The sequence below is a fragment of the Bos taurus genome, chromosome 1 (genome assembly GCF_002263795.3).
Source record: "Bos taurus isolate L1 Dominette 01449 registration number 42190680 breed Hereford chromosome 1, ARS-UCD2.0, whole genome shotgun sequence".
Taxonomy (NCBI): Eukaryota; Metazoa; Chordata; class Mammalia; order Artiodactyla; family Bovidae; genus Bos; species Bos taurus.
The window spans coordinates 69,082,633-69,110,455 of NC_037328.1; the positions used below are offsets into that span (position 1 = coordinate 69,082,633).

Sequence of the window (27,823 nt, forward strand, 5' to 3'; positions counted from 1 at the left end):
GAAGCATGTTGATGAAACCCAAGCTATCGCTCTGTAATAACCCAACTATGACAACGAACTCCCTGATTCTAAGCTTCGGCAGATCCTTGTTGTGCCCCATCTTGAAATGATGTGGTCTGTTTTCTTTGTTTTGGGCCCTCAGAGGAAAAGATCTGCCTCTGGACAATGGAAATTAGATTGCTGATGTGTAATATTGTTATCATGTGCATTATCTACCTGAGTCTTCTGAGAAAAGTAGGAACAGTCAAAACCCGTTCTAATGTCCTTCTTGGGGAAAAGAAATTATTGTGTCTCCCTCACCCTCGCCAGGGAAGTCCAGCCTCACAGAAGACAACAGCTGAGATTTGACAGCACTCATGCTTCATTTGGCTGCTTCCATTGCTATTTCCTGGGAGATGAGCGGCTCTCCCTGGAAAGAGCATGCTGCCGCCCGAGGTGGCCCGCACGCACCTCACAGCACCTGGTTTCTCTCTGCCCGGTTTCCCATTGTTCATGCTTCTCTTAAGTTCTCCCCACTCTCTAGCCAAAGCTGCCTGTGTTCTAACTGTGTTCTCTTTCTTCCCCCACCTCATGCTGCCCATCAAGGAGACGAACAGTTCCGAGGAGTCAGAGTGTGATGATCTTGACCCTAATACTAGCATGGAGGTAGAAGCAGCTATTGTCCTCTTTACTACAATGATTGTCTGTTTTGATGTGTTCTGTAACAGTGACCTTGCTCAAGTGACCAGCCAGTCAAGGATACATGGTGATATTAGGGCATTTCTGGGTATCCCATCCAACTTATAAAAAACAAAACAAAACTGAATTCAGTTTAATTTTGATTTAAAAAAAAAAAAAAAAACTCTTCCTAGATGCCTTTTTAAAAACTTCTGGTTCTCTTGAATGCTTGCTTATTATTTTCTTCTTTGGACGATCTGGCTTTGTGTAGAAAATCTCCAGCATCATAATGGGAGACTTGGAAAACATTTTTTCATGGAAAATAGCATTATAAATAGTGACTGGCTCTTAATTAAAGAGAAGAACCCATTTTTTTTAGTTCTCCTTCCTCCCTTTTTCCTTTCCCCTTTATGTTCTTTTTCTTCTGGGACTAATTCCTCCCTGAAGGCACCAGTAAAATCAGGGATTAGGTGTGGTTTGTGGGATGACCTGGCCCCTGGTCACTGGGTATAGCTGGTGGATAGCAAATGAGGAGTGATCACAGCAACTCCAGAACCCGCTCTTCCCCAGCCCCCAGGGCTCCTGGGCAGTAGCTGCACCTGTCATGAAGGAAAAGAGCCCTGGGAACAGCCTGCCTCCTGTAGGCCTTGCTGAGTCCTTTCTAGAGATAAGGAGGCTGAAACCCAGCTCAGGGGCCTTTCTCATACCACAGGGTTACAGGAATGTGGAAGAGAAACCAACATCTTCACCACCAAGGACATCCAATCAACTTCAACTCCTTCTAGGCCAGGAACTCTTTGGGATTATAGAATTAGGACTTTCACATGGCTCACCACTGACAAGCATCATAAATTTACAAACCCTAGAGAATTGGAGCAAATGGCTTTCCTGCCATTTTGTCTTTCCCAGTAAATTGAAATGTTTTTCTCCAAATCTGTGCCCACATCCCTGATAATGGATAAAAGTTTGAGAGTTCTTCTGTGCATAAAATGTAGAATGTATTTTTAAAAACTTTTCCTTTTTATAGCCCTATGATTTTCACTTAACTAAATGGACCTTTATTATTCTAATTTGACCTAATCCCAAAGAAAGCCACCACTATATTATGACAACCAGCACAAAAGCCAAGGAAAACCAAATGACTCTGAGGGATAAGTCGGTGGTGGAAGATGCCAGCTGACTTGAACCAAGCCAGAGACTAGTGGTTGAAAGTGAGAGATCAGGAGAAAATAGTCCCCTGTGGCTGCAGGTGTTGCCACGGAGCTAAATCTGGCAGGTGTGGGCCAGTCCGGTGCTCCCCTGGGGGAGGAAGCAGATATGGCCTTCGTAGTCTAAATGTATCTTAGAGAGTGAGGAAGGTGGGGGAAATTTCTGGCTCTGCTTTCCTTGCATTTCACAGGACAAGCACCAACTCCTGGGACGCCCACACCTGTCAGCTCGGAGATATGCCTCATGGCGCCTGTATCTCCAGATCTCAGCGTTGCTGGCATGTCCTGAAAATGTCATCTGCAAATACCTGGAGGGAGGGGGGAGAGCCAGCTATCTGCGTTCTACAAGGCAGTTTGGGACGTTTCTCAGCTCTGGTGGACTAGGGGGAGAAGGATGACTTTCCTTCGCTGCTCTTTAGAGGAAGAATTGGGCACAGGGAGGTGTGGGACAAGGTGACCTTCTCATGGGTCAACACTGAGAAGGTTGACTGATGTAATTAATTCTCTGTTCTGCGTTTAGACGAACAAAAGCTTGCAAGTGTGCATGTTGTAGCCCTGCTTTGTGAATTGCACACATTTCTTGGGTTCTTGTTCATCCAAGGCTTCACATGAGCTTGAGCACCGGGAGGTGCTGTGGTTGCATAAGGAAAGATGTTAGGATGTCAGTGCTGATATAAAGAAAGCCAAAAATTGTGTTGATGCATGTATGAAAAGTTTTTAGATGTAACAGTTGAGGCAGAACTGGAACTCTTGAAGGAGTTGGAAGCTGCAAATATTTTGGTTAATCTAGTTTTCTGTAGTAGAAGTGCCTGCAGCCCTTGAACATTCATATGGATCCTTGTAGGAATTATTGGGCTCTTCTAAACTGTGTTGCTATGTTGAAATTAACTCTGAGCACAGAAGCAGGTGCTGAGGGAAAGCAGGCATCATGGCACTGCTAGCGTTTTCAGACACAGATGACGAATAAGATATACAAAGTTAACCTATTCAATATGAATTTTCTGAAGGGATAAGTATAGGTAGCACTTTATTGCAATGTCCCTTGCAGAAGAAAATGGCTTGGGGGTGCCTACTGAAAAGAGCTATATGTTAAAGACCCGGTTTGAGAAATATGTGGGCTGTCCACCTCATAAAGGACTCTTGCTGTTAAATTGAGAGCTTTGGGCATCATTTCCAGGCCCAGTCTGGCCCCAGGCTTTTTGTACCTGATGACTGTAATAGGTGTGGTCTCATTGGGAGTTTGTCCCTGTGCCCCGCTGAGCTGAGCTGCAATTCCTATGACCTCTGCTAAGATCCCCTGGGCCTGAGCCCCCCAGCTGACACCCACTCCACACATCCTGTGCACTGCTCAATGCTAGATCTCTGAATGCTAAGTCCTGCCCTGCTCTCTGCCCACCCTTGACCTGATGCCAGCATGTTGATTCCAAGCCTAGTCATGTATAGGCTCTTATCTCCTGCCTCTGCACAAATATAATTTCCAAAGCATTCTTTATTTATTCTCAATTAGTGGGTTGAAGGGTTCCTTCAAGGGGCAGTTTTCTGGGGTCTCTGCTTATACATTAGCTGATTGCTACCCTCATGGCAGGCATATGTCCTAACATGTGCCTAACATACAATTTTAGGGAGATATATAGGCACATCCCTGAAAGCTAGTAAGAGGAAAATAAAGCACCTTGAATCCTAGGAATCTGATTTTCAAAGCTTTCTGAGAACACCCAGTTTTGTAAAGGGAGGCAGTTCTGCTCTGACGTGTACATCCTTTTTCTTCCCCTATAGAGACATGCTCATGAGTGTTCTCAAGCATAACCTCCCCTCCCACTCCCAGGACCGCAAGCCACACCACCAGCCCCTGCTGAATTGGCTCTTGGTCTCTGCGATCCCCTCACAGCTCACAGCCCCCTTGTCTCCTGCTGATCCATGAGCACATCTCAGAGGGAACCATTCTAAAAACAACTAGATCTCTCCATAGTTTAGTCTTGTTCTTTATCCTGCACTGATTACACTTTGGGAGTGGCAATGGCGGGGGATATTATAAATGAGAGAAGTGTCTGTACGTGGAAGAAGAGTCAAATCAGGCTGAAAATCAAACATGAGGCTTGGGAACATTCACTTGGGAACAAGTGAATGTTAATTCATTTTTCCCAGTAGAGCTTAGACTGCCAGTTGTCTTTTATTGACAAGGCAGGCAGGTGTGATGGTGGGCTAGGTACCACATGCCCACCTGCCAGCTCCTCACCCTGTCCTGCCCCATATCTGCACTGACACCCAGGCGGGAGGCAGGGCTGAAGACTTGAGGCTCAGCCTCCACCCTCTCAGCTAACACACCCATCTCTGAAGAGTCTGGGTTTTTCTGAACTGTATTGGATTTCTCCCAGGACCCAGGCTACATGGGTTCCCACATCCCTGCCACCTTTGAAAAGTTGTCTGAAGACTCGATGCTTGGGCTTTGGCACTCCTCCAACCTCAGCATCACCGCTTGCCTGCAGCGGATGCTGGCGTAGAAAGGCCTGACCCAACCTCCCAGACTTGGGTCTCAGTCTTCAGGCTAGCATTTATGTCACGTCCAGTTAATTAAATGCATCTTAATATTTTTTACTGCCAATACCACTTTTAACAGAGATGGTCAGTCCATCAGAGTAAGAGGTTGTCATGATTCTAAAAAGATCACATCTCTGCCCTAGCTAGCCGTTTGACACAGGGCCGTCCTCAGACACAACACAGGCTACGTGCAGTCATAATGCCAGCCATGAGGCATTTAACTCCAGGGGGTGGGTATTGGTGCTTGCTGTGTAAGAACTGGGTTGGGAACCTGTGGGAGAGAAAGTATGTGGGAAGATGAAGCTAATTTGAAAAGAAATTTCCAACTAGGGTAAGAATCATGGACTTTCAGAGTTGATGGAATCTTGGAAACCTTTAGTTAACACTGTCCCCTTCATTTGTTTGTTTTTTATTGTGCTGAAACATACATGATATAAAATTTACCATTTTACCTGTTTTAAGTGGCATTAAGTGCTTTCACAGTGTTGTGCAGCCATCACCATTATTCATTTCCAGAACTGTTTCATCATCCCAAACTGAAACTTTACCTGCTGAACAATAACTCCACTCCACTCGCCGTCTCTCCAGCCCCTTCCAAGACTTTTAGAAGAGGAAACCGAGGCAGAGGAAGTTGTGGCTTTCTGTTCACAAAATGAGCAGATGCCCTGAAGCCTGTTTCTGGTTTTCCCTGGCCCTTGTTCCCCCACCCACAGTATCCTGCTCTCCGCTTGGAGCTGCCCACCCCCATCTTCAGGTTGTTTTTAATCTAAAACACAGATTCTGGCAGACAAGAAGACGTGCCTTCCAGTGCCAGTTTTCCTCTGTTCATTTGTTATTCAGTTTTCCAGCTCAACAAAGAAGAATATCTTTTCCACCCATCCCAGCCCTGCAAGGCTGAAGCAGGACTTAAATAAAGATCACACAAAGGCAGTATCATATGGAAAGAACACTGGCACAGGAGCCAGGAAACCTGGACTCCAGTCTAGGGCCTGTCAACTGTAAGGCCTCAGGCAGGTTAGCCTTTCTGAGCCTGAGGGGTTTCTCTGTGGGAGGTCACAGAGCTCCAGGAGCACGGGTGTTTATCTAAGAGATGTTGAACCCTTTGAGCCTCATGCCGGTCTAAGGTGTAGAATCGAAAGACCTTGCTCTTCTGAACTTCTGACTCTGAGAACAATGAGGCCCCAACAGAAGAGAAAGTAAAAGAGTTTGTGTTTTGCCCCTGAGACTTGTTCTGCAGGGGCTGTGGCAGGAGTGGCCTGGGTACATTTCCTCCCGAGCCCCAGCTGGAGCGTCCACTTGGGGCTCTGGGAAGGGTTTGAGTGGCCAGAATTGACCTTTCTTTCTCGCCCAGACCCACAATTCCCTAGCCCTGGCTTTCACGTCTTCAAAGAGCTAGCCTGCTACTCCCACCTTAGCTGCCTCGGCGCCTTGTCCCAGATTCAGAGCTTCAAAATAACCTGGCCAGACAGATTCAAGGAAACTTTTACACCCCTGGTCGGGTGACTGACCTCCCGGCATCGCCAGTGTATTTCCACTGGTGCCTGTTTCTGCGTTTTATAAAAAGAATTTTTTTTTCTTTTAATGAAAAGAACTCTTTGGAGAAAAGAAAGTGAAGCATCACATTCCTCTCATTTTATTTTTTACAAAATATTTTCTTTGTAATAGATCTGATGGGTTGGGCCCAGAGATTCACTCCTCTTGCCTAGCTTAGCTCTAACTCTACATGCAGATTGATTTATATTCTGCCACTGGGAGAAGCGCACTTAGCTGGCTGGAGCTAGTGTTTCTCCCAAGAGGATTCACTACAAGATCTTCCACAGCACCGTCACGTCTACTATGCTTTCTGCTCCTTCCAACCGTTTAGTGAATATGGGGTTTTCTTACCCTCCTAGAAGAAACGGGTTCAGAAAGATCATGGTCACACAACCGATAGAAACAGCAGGTCTTAATTGTGGTGCTTTGAGAGGACAGACTTGGCATGTAATAGAGAAGTCTGCTCCCCAGTGAGGCTCAGTTCCTTAAGGAAGGTCAGTTTCAGGCCGTCCCCTGCTGCACATTTGCTTGCTGGAGGAGAATTTCTTCCTCAACAACTTTTTAAATCCCTTGACAGTTGGGGTAATTATTTGGCCTCACCACACCTGTTCCCAGTGACTCAGGAGTCCAGCCATAAATGCCAGGAAAGAGGTCTAGTTTCAAGAGCTGGAAACGTCTGAATTGTTTTTTCAGTTCAAAACAGTCACCCAGCACACCCTCACCCTCATCTGGAAGCCTGGCCCATCTCATTGTGTCATACACTGATGAGATTATGAGGTGCTATTGACCCAGGAGAAGTTGCTCTAAGAGCCAGCCATTAGAGGAGCAGAGGCCACCACCTCCCTTGCCCATACCCTGTGCTGTCAAGATTCACCTACAGGCCCGCTCAACATGATTTCCCAGTCAATTCAGTTTAACACAAGTTGGTTGATACAAGGCATTGCAGTGAGTACTATAGAGGGCCAACAAATTATGTAATTTAGGTTCCTCCCTGTGCTGCCACGTGGAGGGAGGTGGCTTTGATTAAATGCCTTTGTTATATAGGGAACTTTGAAATCTGCTCTTTTGGGGTCATAGAGCCATTCAAGTACTCATTCGGTGAATATTTAACAGCCACTCAGGGCTGGGCTAGGAGAAGGCAATGGCAACCCACTCCAGTACTATTGCCTGGAAAATTCTATGGACGGAGGAGCCTGGTAGGCTGCAGTCCATGAGGTCACAAAGAGTCGGACACGACTGAGCGACTTCACTTTCACTTTTCACTTTCATGCATTGGAGAAGGAAATGGCAACCCACTCCAGTGTTCTTGCCTGGAGAATCCCAGGGATGAGGGAGCCTGGTGGGGTCGCACAGAATCGGACATGACTGAAGCGATTTAGCAGCAGCAGCAGGGCTGGGCTAATAACAGTAGCTCCTGTTTATCAGCCTTTCCTGTGCATCCGGCTCCATACTGAGTCCTGTCATGGTACCATGACATAGGTACTGTTAACGTTTTTGCTTTACAGGTGAGAGAGCAGAGAGGTTAAGTAACTGCCCCAAGGTTGTGCGTTCACAACCTGTCTCCCAGGATGCCTGTGTGCATGGTTATTGGCTTCACACAATGTCAGGGGCTGGGTTGGAGGGACTGATAGGATGTAAAGAGTCTTGGAGAAGTGTGAAGGGTGAGGAAGGGGCTTGAGAGTACCTAGCACATATTGAAAAGAGGCCGCTATCTGGATAACTGGGGTTTAGGTATGTGAGAAGAGTGGTAGGAAATAAAGCCTGGCAGGTGAGTTTTAACCAGATTCTGAAGGCTTCGGGGGATTTGCCAGGAAGCCTGGACTTGATTGAGCAGTCAGTGAGGAGCAGTCGAAGGTTGTTGGGCAGAGTCCCCATAATTCATTCTGGGCTTTAGGAAGTAACTGGCACCTAACTGAACACAGTGGGGATAGGCAGGCCCATTGGAGGGCTGTTGTAGTAGACTAAAGTGGAAGGTGGCAAATACCCAACCCTAAGGGGCAGGACAGGGAGAGGAAGAGTGCTGGTGAAAGGCAGGGAATGACTGGTAGGGGAAGCAGGGACGACAGCAACTGTGTGTTCAGCTCAGGGACCTCAGGGAAGAAGCACCGGGGTGGGAATCCACAAGTCAGTCTTCCTCTGGCCCTTGTCCTCAGAGCACATCGTAAATATTGTGGGTCCACAGATTCTGGGAGGTTGTTTACCCAGTAAAAGAGGTTTGGGGGATCAGGATATGGTCAAGGTCAAATCATTAAGGGATGAGACCTCAGGACACCCATGCATAGAGATTTTGAATATTCAAAGTCAAGACTGTAGATTCCACGTTGGAAACGTGAGTTACAGAAGGGAAAGGATAACACCACCACTGCAACCCCAGCCCCATCCTCACGAACACCAGAGACCAGTATGTGCACGTCATAAACCACCTTGTAGTTCCTTTCTCCTCTACTATTTTGTGAGATAGAAGATAGATCTTTTTTCATTATTCTATGTAAGTCATATTTTTATCCCTTTTATTTTTGAGAACACAATCTTCTTAAAGCAAAGCTTGAAGAATAGGAGAGGGATTTGGACTAGAAGGGGCTTCCCTCATGGCTCAGTTGGTAAAGAATCCTCCTGCAATGCAGGAGACCCTGGTTCGATTCCTAGGTCAGGAAGATCTCCTGGAGAAGGGGTAGGCTACCCACTCCAATATTCTTGGGCTTCCCTTGTGGCTTAGCTGGTAAAGAATCCACCTGCAATGCAGGAGACCTGGGTTCGATCCCTGGGTTGGGAAGATCCCCTGGAGAAAGGAAAGGCTACCCACTCCAGTATTCTGGCCTGGAGAATTCCATGGACTGTATGGTCCATGGTGTCACAAAAAGTAGGACAAGACTGAGGTATGATTTCTGGTTTGACTTTCACTTTGGACTAGAAGTCCCCATGAAACAATGTGCTCCACACATAGACACTCATAACTCTACCCAGTAGTTAGTGCTTAATATGTTCTTAGGAACACATGGAACTTTTTGTGAAAATCAACCATGTACTACCCATAAAGCAAATCCCAGTGAAAATCAAGGAATCAGTCTTGTAGAAACCAGGAACAAGAAGATAATTTTTTTAAATTTCATATATTTGTAAATTTAAAAGCATTTCTATTAAAATTGGGTCAAAGGAAAAAATCATGGTTGAAGGAAAAGTACTTAGAACCAAATGATAATGAAAATATTTGGGAGGTAAGGATAGTTCAAAGAGAATTCTGTTGCCTGGGATTGTGTTGCATTTATGTATTTTTTAAATTTCAGCTTATGTCCTCTTAGAAAAGAGAAGAAATAGGAATATTTTCTAAATATTTAGAGAAATGTTTAGTAAAAAAAAACAAAACAGAATATTGCGTCTGGTTTCACCAGATTGGAAACATGAAGGGCTAAACCTCAAAACCGGAAATCATACCTCAACTTTTAGACATTGTTTTTCTGTTATCTGTCCATTTTATTCATCATCTAAAAATCCCTTTCTTTCCTTGTTGGAACACAGACTCGCTTGACACAAGCATTAAGAGCAAGAGGAGGCAAAGAATGGAATTTTATTTCACTCAAGGTAGCTCTGAGTTGAGTTTAGGACCTTTGGTTAGAGTTTTGTTTGACTATTTTGACTCTGTCGGCATTCTCGATGTATAGCTTTGAACTGTGTTTTGTGAGAGGTGATGAGGGATTTAGAAGAAAGAGGTATTTTTCTTCTGCAGTCGTTTGACACCTGGTCTTCTAGACAGATGGGATTTCATCCTCATGCTCAGGTCTTGGAGTCAGAACCTTGGACACTGACTGGCAAGAAAAATAAACTCCAGATTTGCTCAAAGCTCAGCTTATTATTCATTGCTGGTTGATTTCACCTGTAATTCTTTCCTGTTACTTCACTACCCACCCTCCACCCGCCCCCCCCCCCATTTTAAAGTAAAATCAAGAAAACAATTGGAATTCTCTCCAGAAGGAAGAAACTTGAGTTGCTGATGAACCGGATTGTGGTGGTTCTAGGAGGACCCACTACCACCTGCTGCCCTCTGCTGTTTATACACAACCGGACTCCTAACCAGCCCTTTCCCACGTGGTCTATACCAGCCTCCTCCTCCCGAAGTTTGGTCTCTCAGAGAGAAAACGTGCATTTCATATAAACAACGTCATCTTCCCTCCACCTCCGCTTCCATTTTGGAATCCAGATCTCACCCCCTGCCCCGCCACCACTTTACATGGGCTCCCAGACTGTTTCTGAGGAAGGAAAACATTAGGTTTCAAGAAATGTGTGCACCTTATAATTAACCCTTCGAGTCCCAGTCTGATGCCTCAGGTCCTGTCCCACACCACCTGTGATCATTAGACAAGGTAGTGTCTAATGGAAAGGAAACCTAAGTTCTAGTCTAAACTCATTGAGTGACCTCAGTTAATTTAACAAATTCTGCTTGTTCTGCTATGTCAAGCAACATGACAAAGAGTACATAAAATACATGAACAGGTTATGGCTTCAAAAGGGTTCACAAGTCTGGTGGGGCTCTTAACGTGCAGGGGAGATGTGATGACAGATGGAAGCACATGATCAGAGCCAAAGGGACCAACCTCTGGAAGAGCAGAGAAGAGGGGATGATCACTGTCAGCTAAATCTCAGATCGTGACTGGCTGATGAGATTTCAGAACAAGCCATGTTCCGGATAAACGGAAATAGAAAAACACTCCGAGGTCACGGCAAGGCATTTTTCTCAACTCTCCTCCCTATCATTTCAGTTCTTCATTGATTTGACAGACAGCAGTGGAACACTGTGAGTCAGGTATTGTGCTAGGCTCTGAGGCAATGACAGTGAATGAAACATGGCCCTCGCCCACACGGGCCTGGTGGTCCATAGGGAACCACAGATAAATAGGAAGCTACGGGATGAAAGGTTGTCGTGACCCTCCTCCAGTCAATACTCTGATTTGCTTCAAAATAAAAGAAAACAAGGAAGGAATCCCCTATGGGCATAATCCAGAGTCACAGAAAAACATTAGGATGGATTTTTTTGGGGGGGGGGGGCTCTTTGTTCTTGCTGGACAAGTTTGTAGAGGAGAACTGGGTAGAGATGGGACACGGAGCAAAGGTCAGCAGGCAGTCAGTCCTTTGACATTGATAACAAAGTCTCCCAATGCTTTTCCCAAGACCTTGCCTCTGCACTGAACGCCGAGGTGGAAAAAGCGCTGGGAGCCATTTCCCCATCACTGTCTCTGTGCTGTTACACTTAACTTCCCTGTCTCCTCTGGAAATGGGAATAAGTAACTGCTCAGCACTTTCTCCCAGGGCTTTGGAGGAGCAAATGAAGGAGTCTGAGTAGTTTGTGCCAACTATGAAAGGCTAAACAAATCAGTGATGGTATTACCATTATCAGCAACACCTGGGCCGGCCAGAGAGCAGCGGCACGAAAAGAGATGCCTTCCACAAGCTGCCTCCAGATAAAGAACCTGCAGTTAAGCCGTACTGGCAGCCTTTCTCTCCAAAGTCCCCACTAAGGTCTACACCAAAGCTAGAAGTATTTTCTTTTTAAACAATGCTTGCTGTGTTTAATAATATACTTAACACCGTTGGGGTTGTGACAAGAAAGGGGAATAAGGTAAACTCTCTAAGCAGCAGTGGGGGATGTTTATAAAGCACTGCCACAGTGTAGGTTTATGAAACCCCACTCAAATGTTTGTAACATAGGAAGCTGCCATTGGAGAGCTCTCTGAGACTCCTGGCGTGGGCTTGGTGTCTTGCTCCCTTGGGGATTCCCATCAAGATGGGAAATACAGGCCATGGAACAAAGCTGGCAGCATTCCCAAATCTTTTTGACCCTAGAGTCAAATCCTTCTGATTGACTTGGGGTAGGAGGAGGGAGAGGGCAGTGCTTCGTGTTCCTTGAAGGCTGGTTATTGACACCAGCCAAGCACCGTCCTCGACACTGCCTGTCATTTAATTCCATCTTTCCCACTAGACCATTGGCTCAAGGAGCGTAGTGGGCATTCTGCCTTGCCCCCTGCTGGCCACCACCACTTAACCAATGGTAAGCTCAGTAAATCATCATCAAATAGGTTGAGCCCTTCAGTCAAACAGCTTTCCAAGTGGGCATTATGATCCCCAGTTTACAGATAAAACTGAGGCTTCAGTTGCTTGGAAATGTTGTTCAAGGCAAGAGAGAGTGTCTGGCTTAGAGTCTGGATACTACATGCTCTGTCTGCTCCTAGAGTTTACAATCCCTCATGCATCCCATATTCCTAAAGACCCTACTCTCTCAGAGGCCATGGATTTTATTGTTTTTAATCTTTTTTAAAAAAAAGTTTGCATTCTATTGTGTTTAAAAGCTGACTCCAGTCAAATATTATTAGGATTATACACAGGAGTAATTATATTATAGATCTTTTGGTCCTGTTTCCAGATTTTATGTATTAATCAGTCCTAAATTCATGGGAGAATTGAAATGTGACATAGATCAAATATTCATTCAACCAACGTGTATTAAATGCCCATTACGTGGCACACTGGGGCTAGAGGCCTGAGGTGCAACGATGAATAACATGGCTCCTGTTTTTTAAGAACGTACAGTCTAATACCTCTGGCCGAACCTTTTTTTCCTTTAAAAATTTATTACAAAAGTGAAACATAATGACTGCAGAATATTTGGAAAGCCTGTGTAAGAAAAAAAAAAAAAATTACCCAGTGTTCTGATGTTTTATAAATTCTGAGGTCAGAGCCTATGTCTTAGTATCTCTGTATCCACAAAATCTTACACCATCCTGTGTGCTCCAGTCTATGGGGTCACAAAGAGTCGGACACAACTGAGCGACTGAACTGAGAGAAGCAAGCAGTATTTTTTGAGTGGGGGGACAGCCACCCGCCATCTCATCACCCTGAGAAAACCACTGTTAACGTTTAGGAAATATTCCTAGTTTTCCTTGACTGTGAAATGCCTGATTCCATGTCGTCCTCCCACTCCACCTAAGCCAGGCGGATCGACTTCTGGCTCCCTTAGCAGCCCCTGCACATGATGCTGTGCTGCCCATCAAGGGCACTGGTGGCTTAGTTGCCTTGTCAACTGGAGCAACTCTTCACACTTCTCCTACCATGGTCTGGGGTCTCCTCACGTAGATGGGGTTTCAAAAGTGTGGGAAAAGCAGTCCCTTTACCATATGCCCCATGCATCCCCCATCCCACCCAGAAAAACCTCTGGGGCAGGAAACTGGTCTATCCGAGATTGGTTTCCTTGGATTGAGGGAAACTTTTAGCAGCCTTCCTCAACCGGGCTGCATGTTGATTCACCTGTGTTTTAAAACTGCTGATCCCAACCAGTTAAAAGAGAATTTCTAGGCGTAAGGCCCAGGCATTGGGTTTTTGTGTGTTTTTAAAGCCACCTGGGTCAAGGAGTGAGAATCACCGGTTTAAAAGCAGGCAGGGCAGTGGTGTGAGCAGCCTTGGAGACTAGCAGAGAGCCCTGTGGTGGTCAGAATCTTGAGACACTCAGCTCCAGGACACAGCATTACAGCAGTTTCCTGCAGCCTGTTTCATGAAAAGCCTGAGTGATAGACGCAGGCAAAAGGTTTGCAGAGAGGAACTCAGAGGAGGAATATCTTTTTCCAAAGGGCTTGATGGATGCCTGTATAAGGCAAAACCACACAGAAACCGAGTTGACCTGGGACTTGGGTAAATCAGGGAGAGAAGTGTGACTGCCCCAGTGGGCGGTTTGCCAGGCACACAAGCTTCCTGCCTTCATTATGAAGTAAAGAAGAATTTTGCAAGATAAACTATTGGAAGCCACTGCAGCAATAGGCCTCTTAGCAAAAGAGAGATGATTAGAATTAGATAATCTTTGTTTAAATAGTCATTAAATACTTGTCAAGCATTGTGCAATATACATGGTGTCATTTAATCTTCATGATAACACTTTGTATTAGTTATTATTTATCCCCAGTTTATAATGAAGGAAAGTAATGGTAGTAAGGTTTAAATGACTAGGATAAAATCACATAAAACAGAAGAAGTGAGCCCCAGCCTCTTCTGCTCTGTAGCCCAGGTTTTGTTCACCCCACCCAGCTTTGTGACCTAGACTATAGGGTTAGACGTCAGACAAAAGATGGGAGAAAAATCAAGCAATCATCTTCTCAAGAAGGGGAAATGGCCAGTGGACTGGAAGGTTGTCCCTTCTGTGAGCTCCATGTTGTCACATGGCAGACAGCTTGATATGTACAAAGGGCACCAGCAGGGCCTCCACGAACCAGCTGTATGACCAGACAGGTCACTAGGGCAGCCCAAGTCTCCGTTTCCTCACCTAGGCAGCCAGGAGGGCAGTTCTGTGGTTTTCAAGCTGCCTATGGAGACTTGGGCCACAGGAGGAGTCCTGGGAGGGCAGGCTGAAGAAGTGGAACTTTCCTTTCCCCTCAACCAGTCAAACTGCATTTAGCTGCTGGGAGGAAATGACTGGATTCTTGTCCAGCACCCCTCCACTTTAATAGATGTCAGTTCCTCTATTTTTGAATATTCCCAATGCTGGGAAGAGTCAGTGCCATCATGATGCTTGAGTGAATGTCAAGGTGGAGGAGAATGGGTTGCATGCATACAATAGGGAGGAAAGCAAGTGACGGAGGACAGCAAGGCCAGCTCTGCAGTCACAGTACCCCTGCCTGGGGCCCCAGCTGCCCAGAGGGAGTGTGAACAGAGCAGAGGGGAAGGTAAATCAGGTGCCCTTGTTGTTACTGCCCTAGTGCTACGGTCACAAACTATAGGGGCTGGGCTCAAGGCTTCTTGCCCCAAATTGTACTTCCATTTTGGTCACTATGATGAGTCTCCCGTTCTCTTTAAGTAGCTTAGGATTTATGCAATTTTCTGTTTCTTTGTGTTTTTCAGATCTTAAATCCAAATTTCATCCAAGAAGGTGAGTTAAAAAGTGACAGAATTGACTGCACAGGGATTGGCTAAATAAATTATGGCAAATCCAGCACTGAGGTAGCATCTTTAAACAATGGTCATGTAGTCCTGTACTTATGGACAAGGAAAATGTTTAGGATAAACAGTGGGGTAAAAAAGACCACAACTTGCAATGTGTATAATGGGATCCACTTTTTGTAAGAAAAGATATATTTCTATAAAATCTAAAAGGATATATACCAGACTGTTCACAGAAACCTCTGAGTGATGACATCATGGAGACTGTCTTTTTTTTAAATCAATATTTCCTAATTTTTCTAAAACTAAACATTTATTAATGGAAACCCATTCCAGTATTCTTGCCTGGAGAATTCTATGGACAGAAGAGCCTGGTGGGCTACAGTCCATAGGGTCACACAGAGAGTCGGACACAACTGAAGCGACTTAACATGGCCCGGCACTTTAAAAATACTTTTTCACAGGACACAAGTGACTCTGCGCTGTTAAGCTGAAGATTATTCGAATCATTACACAGCATGGGTGGGGAATGAGAGGGTTGTATTATAAAATAATTGTTTTGTTCGGTTTCTTCTGAATAATGCAAATGTATGTCATGTTGATTTGACCACAGTGGCGCCAGAATTCCTCGTGCCCTTAGTGGATGTGACCTGCTTGCTTGGGGACACAGTGACTCTGCAGTGCAAAGTCTGTGGGCGGCCAAAGCCCACCATCACTTGGAAGGGTCCAGACCAGAACATCCTTGACACTGACAACAGCTCAGCTACATACACCGTCTCCTCCTGGTAAGCAGCAGCCCCACATCAGCACCGCACCTCCCCACACCTCGGGCAGTACCCAGAAACTAAGTCTGGGATGCATTTCCTGTGCAGGTTACTTAGCCTCTCAGAGAAGAGCTACCCTGGAACCTATTCTAGCACAGACCCTTTGTGGCCCTTGGGATCCTGTGAAACAGTGATATACTCAATTCCTCCATTAAGAACAATCGTCTTAGAAGGAAAAAAAGAATGACTTACTCCGAAGTGTACAATAGAAAACAGAAAATCCAGCCACAAGTATGCTTCCACGCAAAGACTATAAAATCAAACTTGGTTGAACCAAAAGTGAAAGTGTTAGGCACTCAGTCGTGTCCAACTCTTTGCAACCCCATAGACTGTATGTAGCCTACCAGGCTCCTCTGTCCATGGGATTCTCCAGGCAAGAATACTGGAGTGGGTTGCCATTCCCTTCTCCAGGGGATCTTCCTGGTTCAGGGGTTGAACCTGGTTCTCCTGCATTGCAGGCAGATTCTTTACTTCTCAGTCACCAGGGAAGCCCTGCTAATTAAGAACTTTCTTGCACAATGCTGCTTACATAGGACAAGCAGTAACAAGCCCTAGATGCTTAAAAAACATTTATGGAAGAAACAGCTAGGATCAAGACACTTCATCCTTTAGCTTAATGTTTTTGTGTGTGAAATGATATTCCTATCAGAGACTCCATGGCCTGATCCTAAAATATCAGTGGACCCAGGGAGCTTAGGATGAGAGTCAGTGCGTGGCAAGGGTCATGAAGATTACCACGTTATGTTACAACCAGTGAGGAGGGAGTGGGACTGACTGTGACCGCTGGGTTTAACCTTTTCAGAGTAGGTCTTTAATGTCTTGAACCCCTGGCTGGAACTACTGGGAAAGTTATTCAGTGAAGGAATTTGCCTTAAGTCACTCAATTATTTCAAGGGTGCCACATGTAGAATGCGAACTACTTGTGCATTTTCATTCTTTAGTCTTTCCATTTTTTGTACCACTTGTTACTGCTTATGGACTGAAAGTATTTTAGGACCAAATATTTTAGGTAGTAATAATATTGGGGATCAGTATTTGTGTAGGACTTTATTTCAAACCATGTTCTAATTCTTATCTCATTTTACTCCTTTACTATCCCTCATTTACAACCAACTTGAGAGATAGGCATGCCAAGAATTTTCTTCCTCTATATGGAATTGGGGAAATAGAGGGCAAGGTGCTCAGCTGGTCCAAAGGATTCCGCTCAGCACACCTTGTACCCTTACTAGTTGATTGTCTCATTACTGGTGTTTGAAGGACATCCTTTTCATGTCCCTAGTGACTCTGGGGAAATCACCCTGAAAATCTGCAATCTGATGCCCCAAGACAGCGGTATCTATACCTGCATAGCAGCAAACGACCATGGTACTGCGTCAACATCTGCTACTGTTAAAGTGCAAGGTACAGTTTCTTTGTTAGTCAAACATTTCTTGTGTTTTAATATTCATGTTTAATTATGGTAAAATACACACAAAATGTACCATCGTCACCAATTTCAAGTGTGCTGTTCAGTAGTGTGAAGCACAGGCACACTGTTGTGTAACCCATCTCCAGAACTCTCTTCACTTTATAAAGCTGAAACTCTGCACCCTTGAAACAAAGTATCTCCACTTCCCCCTCACTCCCCTGAGCCCCTGACAACCACCATTCTACTTTCTATGAGTTTGTGTTAGTCAGACATTTTAACTGGACATTATAAGGGCTCCCTGAGACCTGGGGAAGAAGAGGGGCATTGTAAAAGTTCCAAAACAAGGTTGCAGCAAATGGGAACAGAATGAATCTTTGATAAGAGCTGTCCAGGCCCTACTGTATGCCTCCTACAGCACAGTTCTCTCACTGAGCTTTCTGTCCAGTATGCAGCATTTAATCCAAGGAAGAATTCCGGCAGCAAGGTGTGTCTCCCAAGTCTCCCTTAGCCTAGGAAAGGTGTACCACTTGGTGGGCAAGGTAATAGGAAGCATATGAGGTAAAGGTTAGGTCACATGCCCTAGGTGACTTTCAGCCTTGGCATAAATGCCAAGTTCTGCAGAAATGGCATTTGATCTTAATTTCTGTCCCGCAGGTGTTCCAGCGGCCCCTAACCGCCCCATTGCCCAAGAGAGAAGCTGCACTTCCGTGATCCTCCGCTGGCTGCCCCCATCCAGCACGGGAAACTGCACCATTTCCGGTTACACCGTGGAGTACAGAGAGGAAGGTGTGCCGCCTCCCCTGCCTCCGCTTCCATCTTCTCTCTCTTAAGGAGGTCCTTCGGAGTCATAACACTGTCTGCTTCCATGCCTTTCATCAGCTGTCCCTTCTCATATCTTCCAACTCAGCACCAAGGCCTCAGGCCAGGCTTCAGCTGCCTTTGATCTCAAACCCCGAGCATGATTTTTTGCAAAAATGATAATGACTCATGGCAGGTGGCAAAGTACCTTCACCGGCTTTTACCTACTTAACAAGCCTGATCACCCAGACAGGGACAATCAGGCCCATTTTACAGATGAGGAGGCTAAAGCTTAAAGAAAGATAAGAAGCATGAAGCTGGGGTTCATAAGAGGCAGAGCTGGCATGAGAACCCAGCTCTCTATTAATAGTTTGCTAATCTGTGGTCTTTCTTCCAGAGTAGTAACTAGGAGAGCAAGAGCAATGCTCCACCCCACCTCCCCCCTCCCCATCTTTACCCCAGAAGAAACTTAGAGATAACTGTATAAATTTAGAGATCACTTTTTAAATTGTTCCGTTTTTAACTTTGTTACATTAACACACTAAGAGTGCATACATATCCTTAGTAGTTAGGAACAACTATTATCAAGAAGAATTCATTGAAATGAGAAGCTGCCAGGTAGCTCTAATTGTTAATAGCACTCTCTGAACCAGGTGATGAATCACACACCTGAATTGAAAGCAACGGTTTTCACCTGGAACCAGAATCCTTTGTTTTACTCTGCTCTCTGCTACTCTTATTTTCACCCTTCTCTCTTCTCTTAAAGAGACCTCTGCAGTTATAAAAATATTTGTCCACCTCTTTGTTTAGCTTTTCACTCTGTCTCTCAACTCAGCACAAAGGCATTGATGCTGAGCTGAGAGAAGTCTTTCCAAGCTTGTATTTCCCTTGGCATTCTTCAGGTCATAGTTCATCTTATGAACTAAGTTCTCTTGGGAAAGTTATCTAATCTTTCTGAGCCTCGGTTACTTTATGTGTAAAGTGAGACGAATACTCCCGATCTCACAGGGCTTCTGTGGATTTAAGTGACAACGTGGAAGGAGAGGATTACGGGTAGACTCCTTCCACAGTATCTTACAGGTACATGGTGCTCATACATGTTCATTTCCATTCTGTTTCCATTTTGAAATGCCTGTTTTCTCTCCCTTTGTTATTAATGTGCCATATATTTTTCTGGCCTTGTTGAAAATGTGCTGTGTGTTCCTCTGTGAATTCGTCACGCTCTGTTGTTCACTCTCTCACGTGCCCATTTGGAAATGAACAGACTCAACAGGCCAGCTGCTTTACCACCACTCATGATGTATTCAGGCTCTTAAGAAATCGAACCCAGACCTGCGACAGTTAGCCAACAGGCTTTCAGGGCCCGAGGCAGTGACCACAACTGTCCCTTGAGTGGAATGTGTCATTTTTCCTTTCATTGTTTGCTGAAGGTCTTTGAAACAATGTCCCTCTGGCCTTTTGTCTTTCCCACTCCTCGAAAATTATGCCCTAGGTTCCCAGGCCTGGCAGCAGTCAGTAGCATCGACCTTGGACACCTACCTTGTCATTGAAGACCTCAGTCCTGGGAGTCCTTATCAGTTCAGAGTCAGTGCCAGTAACCCCTGGGGGATCAGCCTGCCCAGCGAGCCCTCAGAATTCGTGCGACTTCCAGATTACGGTGAGTCCCAGCCACACCCAGCACCCTGGTGGTGAATATAAGATAACTGGCCAAGTGTCATACACTCACTGGCCCTGGCAGCCCACTGGCCTGCTGGACCATTGAGCTAGAGGTGACCTGGATTTGCTCGTCGGCTTCTGTCAAGTAGCATTTCAGAGGCCTGATGACGAGTGTTTCCATAAAGTATGGGGCTCAAGTTAGATCGGCCACCCATGTCTGCCCGAGGCCTACCAGGTCCTGGGCATCTGTGTGTGCTGCCAGGCACCTAGAGGGGCAGGCAGGAGCCATGAGCCCCGTGGGTACTTCTTGTCCCTCTTTTGTGATGGAAACACCAAGCCTCCTCTTCCCTGGGAACCCCTGCCAGCCTAAGTGCGCCTCACAGAATTAGTGACAGCCCCACTCACCAATTTAAAACGGGGAGAGGAAAGCCACCTGCTCGAAGGTTGCAGTTAAAATGAGTATCATTTCTCCACCCCCAGCCCTCCCAGAATGTCTTTTTTCAGGGTGGATACATTTTCATGTAGATACATTGAATGACCAAGATACGCATTTAACTACCTGCATTTGAGTATTTTACGAACCTGGTTCTTTTTTTGCCCCTCTATGGCACCCCACTCCAGTACTCTTGCCTGGAAAGTCCCATGGACGGAGGAGCCTGGTAGGCTGCAGTCCATGGGGTCGCGAAGAGTCGGACACAACTGAGGAACTTCACTGAGCGACTTCACTTTCACTTTTCCCTTTCATGCATTGGAGAAGGAAATGGCAACCCACTCCAGTGTTCTTGCCTGGAAAACCCCAGGGATGGGGGAGCCTGGTGGGCTGCAGTCCATGTGGTCACGAAGAATCGGACACGACTGAGCGACTTCACTTTCACTTTTCCCTTTCATGCATTGGAGAAGGAAATGGCAACCCACTCCAGTGTTCTTGCCTGGAGAATCCCAGGGACGGCGGAGCCTGGTGGGCTGCCATCTATGGGGTCGCACAGAGTCGGACATGACTGAAGTAACTTAGCAGCAGCAGCAGCAGCATTCGTGAATTCACCAAGCCACCTTGGTCCCTGGGACATTTTGTAAGAAATCTCCCAATAGTGAAGTTTGGGACAGTGCAGGACAATGGACTGTATGGGGTAGGGAGAGGAAGTCCCTGAAATTAAAAGACAGTGAACTTGTGTCTTTGGGTCAAGGGCATCCCAGAGTCTCCAGAGGGGCTGTGGACCCTCTAGGGCCCTCTGGTTGCAGCGCCCCCCACCCCCACGGTTAACTCCGGAAATGCTCCCCAGGCCCTCCCCACTGCCAGCCAGGCTCAGCTCTGCTCCCGAGGGGCCTGTGACTCACTGGGAAACCTTGGTCCTGGTTCTTTACTTCCTCAGAACTCTATGTGGGTAAGCCAAGTCCAGCATCAGCCCAGCTGTGTTGTGGGCAGACTGAGATGACCAGGGTCAAAAGAGACGTGCTGCAGCTTGACTGCTGTTCTCAGCTGCCCCCTGAGCCCCACCTGGGATGACCACTGCTTGTTTTGCTTCCTGTTGCGAGCCTTGCTCCCCAGCAGACAACACAAATGTTGTTGTGCATGTTTGTGTGTGTGTGTGCATGCACGCGCGTGTGTGTATATAAATCATTGCCAGGGAATGATTGCTTAACGTATCAAACAAGGTACTACCACCAAAGATTATGCCAAGAGTATTAATATATTTGGGGTAAAGCTAAATCATTGAGTACACCAGATAGGCTCATTAATGCAGAGAATAAAGGGGTGAGAATGAGCAGGTTTTAGCCTGCTCTGTGCATGTTCCTTTTCTTCTTGGCTTTATAACTCTTCCCCTTTCCTCTCTGCTGCGTCCTTCCTACAGCCCTGATTCTCACTGGCTTTTCCAGGCCTTTCAAAGTGTTTTGGTTTTTTTTCTCCCTTTTAATTTTTGCTACCAGATTTCTATTTGAAAACATCCAGAAGTTACATTTCTGATTGTTCCAAGTTTTCCCTTCATTTATGGAGGTAGTACGGGGAGTCTGACTCTGTCATATCAGTTTCCCCTTGGCTAGTATTTTTTTAGATAACATTTCAGAGAATTGTGGTATTTTCCCACTGAGTTAGATCCCATATTTAGTCATGAGAATTGCTTTGGGGGTGATGTTGGAGCTTTTCTGTTAACCTTTTCGTTCCTCTTGTATGACTTCCTCAATATGATAAATGGATCCTTTCTCTTCCAAAGACGCTGCTGCCGATGGTGCCACCATTTCTTGGAAGGAAAATTTTGATTCAGCTTATACTGAGCTGAATGAAATTGGAAGGTAATGACTCAGTTTTCTGTTCCTTCGTTTATGAACACAACAACATCACATCATGAAAATGACTTTTTTCTTGTTTTTTGTTTCTTTCACTAAGTGCATTTTCTCCATACTAAGAAAAAACTAGACTATGTGTCTTTTCTATGGTTCTTTTTCTAACTTAAGTTGAAGTTCTCAGCCTTCCTGCTTTTCTAATATAAGAATTTAAGGCTCAGTCTTCTCTTCAGGGTACAATTTAGCTACATCCAGAGTTCTGATTGTGGCATTTTCATTGTTCAGCTCTAAGTACTTTATCCTTCAACTATGATTCTTCTCTTTGGCCCAACTGTAGAAATGTTTTTAAAATGTCCAAATGTGTGAGATTTTTTTTTATTATCTTTTTTCTTTTTATTTTTATTGAAGGGTAATTGCTTTACAGAATTTTGTTGTTTTCTGTCAAACCTCAACATGAATCAGCCATAGGTATACATATACCCCCTCCCTTTTGAAACTCCCTCCCATCTCCCTCCCCAACCCACCCCTCTAGGTTGATTCAGAGCCCCTGTTTGAGTTTCCTGAGCCATACAGCAAATTCCCGTTGGCTATCTTTTTACATATGGTAATGTAAGTTTCCATGTTACTCTCTCCACACATCTCACCCTCTCCTCCCCTCTCCCCATGTCCCTAAGTCTATTCTCTATGTCTGTTTCTCCACTGCTGCCCTATAAATAAATTCTTCAGTACCATTCTTTTAGATTTGGTATATATGTGTTAGAATACAATATTTATCTTTCTCTTTCTGACTCACTTCAGTCTGTATAATAGGCTCTAGGTTCATCCACCTCATCAGAACTGACTCAAATGCATTCCTTTTTGTGGCTGAGTAATATTCCACTGTGTGTATGTACCACTACTTCTGTATCCATTCATCTGTCGATGGACCTCTAGGTTGCTTCCATGTTCTAGCTACTGTAAATAGTGCTGCAGTGTACGATGGGACATATGTGTCTTTTTGGTTTCCTCAAGGTATATGCCTAGGAGTAGGATTTCTGGGTCATACGGTGATTTTATTCCCAGTTTTTTAAGGACTCTCCATACTGTCTTCCATAGTGGCTGTATCAGTTTACATCTCCAGCATTCTCTGTAGGTTGTTTGATGAGGGCCATTCTGATCCGTGTGAGGTGATATCTCATTGTAGTTTTGATTTGCATTTCTCTAATAATGAATGATGTTGAGCATCTTTTCATGTGTTTGTTAGCCACCTGTATGTCTTCTTTGGAGAAATGTCTGTTGAGGTCTTTTTCCCACTTTTTGATTGGGTTGTTTGTTTTTCTGGCATTGAGTTGTATCAGCTACTTGTATATTTTGGAAATTAATCCTTTGTCAGTTGTTTCATTTGCTATTATTTCCCCCCATTCTGAGGGTTGTCTTTTCAACTTGCTTATAGTTTCCTTTGCTGCACAAAAGCTTTTAAGTTTAATCCCATCCTAGGAGATCAGCCCTGGGATTTCTTTGGAAAGAATGATGCTAAAGCTGAAATCCCAGTACTTTGGCCACCTCATGCAAAGAGTTGACTCATTGGAAAAGACTCTGATGCTGGGAGGGATTGGGGGCAGGAGGAGAAGGGGACGACAGAGGACGAGATGGCTGGATGGCATCACTGACTCGATGGACATGAGTCTGGGTGAACTCTGGGAGTTGGTGATGGACAGGGAGGCCTGGCGTGCTGCGATTCATGGGGTTGCAAAGAGTCAGACATGACTGAGCGACTGAACTGAACTGAACTGAACATCCTACTTGTTTACTTTTGTTTTTATTTCCATTACTCTAGGAGGTGGGTCATAGAGGATCTTGCTTTGATTTATGTCATCAAGTATTCTGCCTATGTTTTCCTCTAAGAGTTTTATAGTTTCTGGTCTTACATTTAGGTCTTTAATCCATTTTGAGTTTGTCTTTGTGTATGGTGTTAGGAAGTGTTCTAATTTCATTCTTTTACATGTAGCTGTCCAGTTTTCCCAGCACCATTTATTGAAGAGGCTGTCTTTGACCCACTGTATATTCTTGCCTCCTTTGTCAAAAATAAGGTCCCCATAGGTGCATGGGTTTGTTTCTGGGTTTTCTATCTTGTTCCATTGGTCTATATTTCTGTTTTTGTGCCTGTATCATACTGTCTTGATGTCTGTAGCTTTGTAGTGTAATCTGAAGTCAGGAAGGTTGATTCCTCCAGCTCCATTCTTCTTTCTCAAGACTGTTTTGGCCATTCTGGGTCTTTTGTGTTTCCATATGAATTGTGAAACTTTTTGTTTTAGTTCTGTGAAAAAGGCCGTTGGTAATTTGATAGGGATAGCATTGAATCTGTAGATTGCATTTGGTAGTATAGTCATTTTCACAATATTGATTCTCCCTACCCAGGAACATGGAATATCTCTCCATCTGTTTATGTCTTTCATTAGTGTCTTATAATTTTCTGTGTATAGTTCTTTTGTCTCCTTATGTAGGTTTATTCCTAGATATTTAATTCTTTTTGTTGCATTGGTGAATGGGATTGATTCCTTAATTTCTCTTTCTGAATTTTCATTGTTAATGTATATAAATGCAAGTGATTTCTGTGTATTGATTTTGTATCCTACAACTTTGCTAAATTCACTGATTAGCTTTAGTAATTTTCTGATACTGTCTTTAGGGTTTTCTATATACAGTACCATGTCAATCTGCAAACAGGGAGAGCTTTACTTCTTCTTTTCCGATCTGGATTCCTTTTATTTCTTTTTTTTCTCTGATTGCTCTAGCTAGGACTTCCACAACTATGTTGAATAATAGTGGTGAAAGTGGACACCCTTGTCTTGTTCCTGATCTTAGGGGGAATGCTTTCAGTTTTTGACCATTGAGAATAATGTTTGCTGTAGGCTTATCATATATGGCCTTTTCTATGTTGAGGTAGGTTCCTTCTATGCCCATATTTTGAAGAGTTTTAAGAATAAATGGGTGCTGAATTTTGTCAAAGGCTTTTTCTGCATTTATTGAGATTATTGTATGATTTTTGTCTTTCAGTTTGTTAATATGGTGTATCACATTGATTGATTTGTGTATATTGAAAAATCCTTGCATTCCTGGAATAAACCCAACTTGATTATGTGTATGAGGTTTTTGATGTGTTGCTGAATTCTGTTTGCTAAAATTCTGTTGAAGATTTTTGCATCTATATTCATTAGTGATATTGTCCTATAGTTTTCTTTTTTTGTGTTGTTTTGACTGGTTTTGGTATCATGGTGATGGCCTCATCAAATGAGTTTAGAAGTGTTCCTTCCTCTGCAATTTTTTGAAAGAGTTTTCAAAGGATAGGCATTAGCTGTTCTCTACATGTTTGATGGAATTCCCTTGTGAAGCCATCTGGTCCTGGGCTTTTGTTTTTTGGGAGATTTTTAATCACAGTTTCAATTTCAGTGCTTGTAATTGTGTTGTTCATAATGTCTATATCTTTCTGGTTCAGTCTTGGAAGATTGAACTTTTCTAAAAATCTGTCCATTTAAAAAAGTATCTTCTTACTACTGATTTCTAATTTAATTACCGTGTGGTTAAAGAATTTGGTCTATGTGATATTGATTCCCTGATTTTTGTTGGGACTTGCTTTATGAGTAGTATATGGTCAATTTTCATAAGAAGTTCCATGTCTTCCTTAGAAGAATGTATAATCACTAATTGTTGGGTTCAAGTGTCTCTCTCTTTTTCTCTCTCCCCTTTAGTTAGAAAAATGTGTTCTCAAAAATGAAAAGGATAAAAATATGACTTTTAACAGAATAGTGAAAAATAGTGTATCGCATGTCTCACAAAATAGTTGATGATAAGGAAAAAAAGGGGTTCATGCTTGTGATATATTGGTCTCCAGGTGGTCTAAGTGAGAGAATGTGAGTAGGTCTTGCAAGTCACCCACCTCCTGTGATGTGTAAATAAGAGAGCACCCACTAGCAATGGGCCATTGGTATCATCTCCATCTCTAATTGACATTTCTCAAGGAAGCATAAAATTTCCTAAGTGGTTGTGGCAGAGGTTGTGGAGAGAGCAAAAATGTTCATTATTCTTATTTTCCTAGGCAGGAGTCACAGTGTAATTCACTGCCTTTTGTTACAGCTCCTTTCATCAAAACCCAGCTTTAGCTCTACTTCCTGATCTTCTTCACATAGGTAGCCAAACAGAAAAACAGGGGAGAGCCAGTGGAAATCTACATGGTAATGAATGATGATGATGCTTATTGAGTAATATAGTCCTCTGGATACTATGCAGATATTATACAAAAGTTATTTAATCTAATCCTTACAACACCATGAGGTAGTGTTTGAGTAGATTTCCAATAAAAGAAACTCAGGCTCAGAAGGTTAAGTAACTTTTTCAAGATCCCACAACTAGGAAGTATACAGCCAGGATTCAAACCTTGGGTACCTGACTTTAAGCCTGTATTTTTTTTACTAATATATGTTGTTTCTCATCACAGTAATTTTTGTCAAAAATAAATTTTGGTAATTGAAATCTAGTTTGCTCCATGATACTGAACTTTGTGAAGCTTATATATGACCCCCCAGGGCTTCATGGTGAATCAGCAGTAAAGAATCTGCCTGCAATGCAGGAGAACCAGGTTCAGTCCCTGGGTTGGGAAGATCCTCTGGAGAAGGAAATGGCAACCCACTCCAGTATTCTTGCCTGGAGAATCCCATGGACAGAGGAGCCCAGTGGGCTACAGTCCATGGGATCGCAAGAGTCAGACACGACTTAGTGACTAAAACACTACCACACTGTGAGCCCCAATAATAAGCAGATCAAATCCCCATCTGGTTCTAAATGAAACTGGCTCAGTCCCCTGGATGTACCAGTTAAGTCCTCCCCGAAGCCTGTATTTGCTGTTGATAGTCATAGGCTAAGGCACGTTTTTTATCTCCAATAACCTGAAGATTTTCCTCTCTCCCAAGATAGTCTTCATATTTTTAGAAGATCCTTTAAAATGCTGTTATGTTAACAGAATGGAAATAAGACATGTAGATACTTACATAAGACACAAAATATATCTGTGCCACTGTGCCAGGGTCATATATGTGAGTCAGCTTTCTCCATCACACATAAACCTAGAATTCTGGGTCTATATGGCTATCTTGTTAGAAATGGCTCTTCAGTAATTATTACAAAAAAGAAATATCTTCACTCCTATAGCTCATTCATAGAAGTAAAGAGCACTTGAGCATAGCATACTTAACCAGAAATAAACTATACAGGCACCACTGCAGCTTAAAGAAGCCGAAGAGTTATCCCCTGGGAATGCTACCTGGTTACAGGATCCAAAAAGGCAGCAGTATAGCCATAGAGTTGGACTATAAAGAAAGCTGAGCACCAAAGAATTGATGCTTTTGAACTGTGCTGTTGGAAAGGACTCTTGAGAGTCCCTTGGACTGCAAGGAGATCAAACCAGTCCATCCTAAAAGAGATGAGTCCTGAATATTCATTGGAAGGACTGATGCTGAAGCTGAAACTCCTATACTTTGGCCACCTGATGCGAAGAACTGACTCATTTGAAAAGACCCTGATGCTGGGAAAGTTTGAAGGCAGGAGGAGAAGGGGATGACAGAGGATGAGATGGTTGGATGGCATCACCAACACAGGACCCTTATGAGAATATATAAATGCTAGATACCGAGGACCCCTGTTCCCTTACCAAACAGGCTTCCAGAGGTGGAAAAGCAAGGCTTCACATTCTTGCCAGAAAGTTGGAGGATCTTTCTCTGCAAAATTTGACCAACTCAAGAGGAAAGATTTAAAGATACTGACTTTGAAGTTTCCCCCAACTGAACAGTCCATGCAGTTCACCATACAGTGAGAGTCAAGTTGACAGACTCCATCCACAAACTCAGAGCTTCCAAACAACTTCCTAGTCCCCAGTTGTTAACATGAACCAATTGATGATGCTGGCCAAGATGGAGTAAGGGCATTGTGGCCTTTTCTCTCACTGACTACACTAGCATCTTTGGATGAAACACAAA

The 27,823-nt window shown here is 44.2% G+C and overlaps 1 protein-coding gene across 11 annotated transcripts in view; it reads left to right on the forward strand.

Moving 5' to 3' along the window:
- KALRN (kalirin RhoGEF kinase) overlaps positions 1 to 27,823 on the forward strand; it is a 692,240-nt gene that overhangs the window by 648,695 nt on the left and 15,722 nt on the right. For 9 of the 11 annotated variants that reach the window (XM_024991355.2, XM_024991361.2, XM_059886080.1 and 6 more), the window contains 7 exons: positions 586 to 645; positions 14,811 to 14,838; positions 15,463 to 15,634; positions 16,953 to 17,074; positions 17,736 to 17,867; positions 19,372 to 19,536; positions 21,746 to 21,824. In XM_024991355.2, the coding sequence (XP_024847123.1) occupies positions 586 to 645; positions 14,811 to 14,838; positions 15,463 to 15,634; positions 16,953 to 17,074; positions 17,736 to 17,867; positions 19,372 to 19,536; positions 21,746 to 21,824 (758 nt within the window). Of the gene's footprint in view, positions 1 to 585; positions 646 to 14,810; positions 14,839 to 15,462; positions 15,635 to 16,952; positions 17,075 to 17,735; positions 17,868 to 19,371; positions 19,537 to 21,745; positions 21,825 to 27,823 lie in introns of those variants that run through there. The other 2 variants (XM_059886084.1, XM_059886091.1) reach the window with 2 other exon arrangements.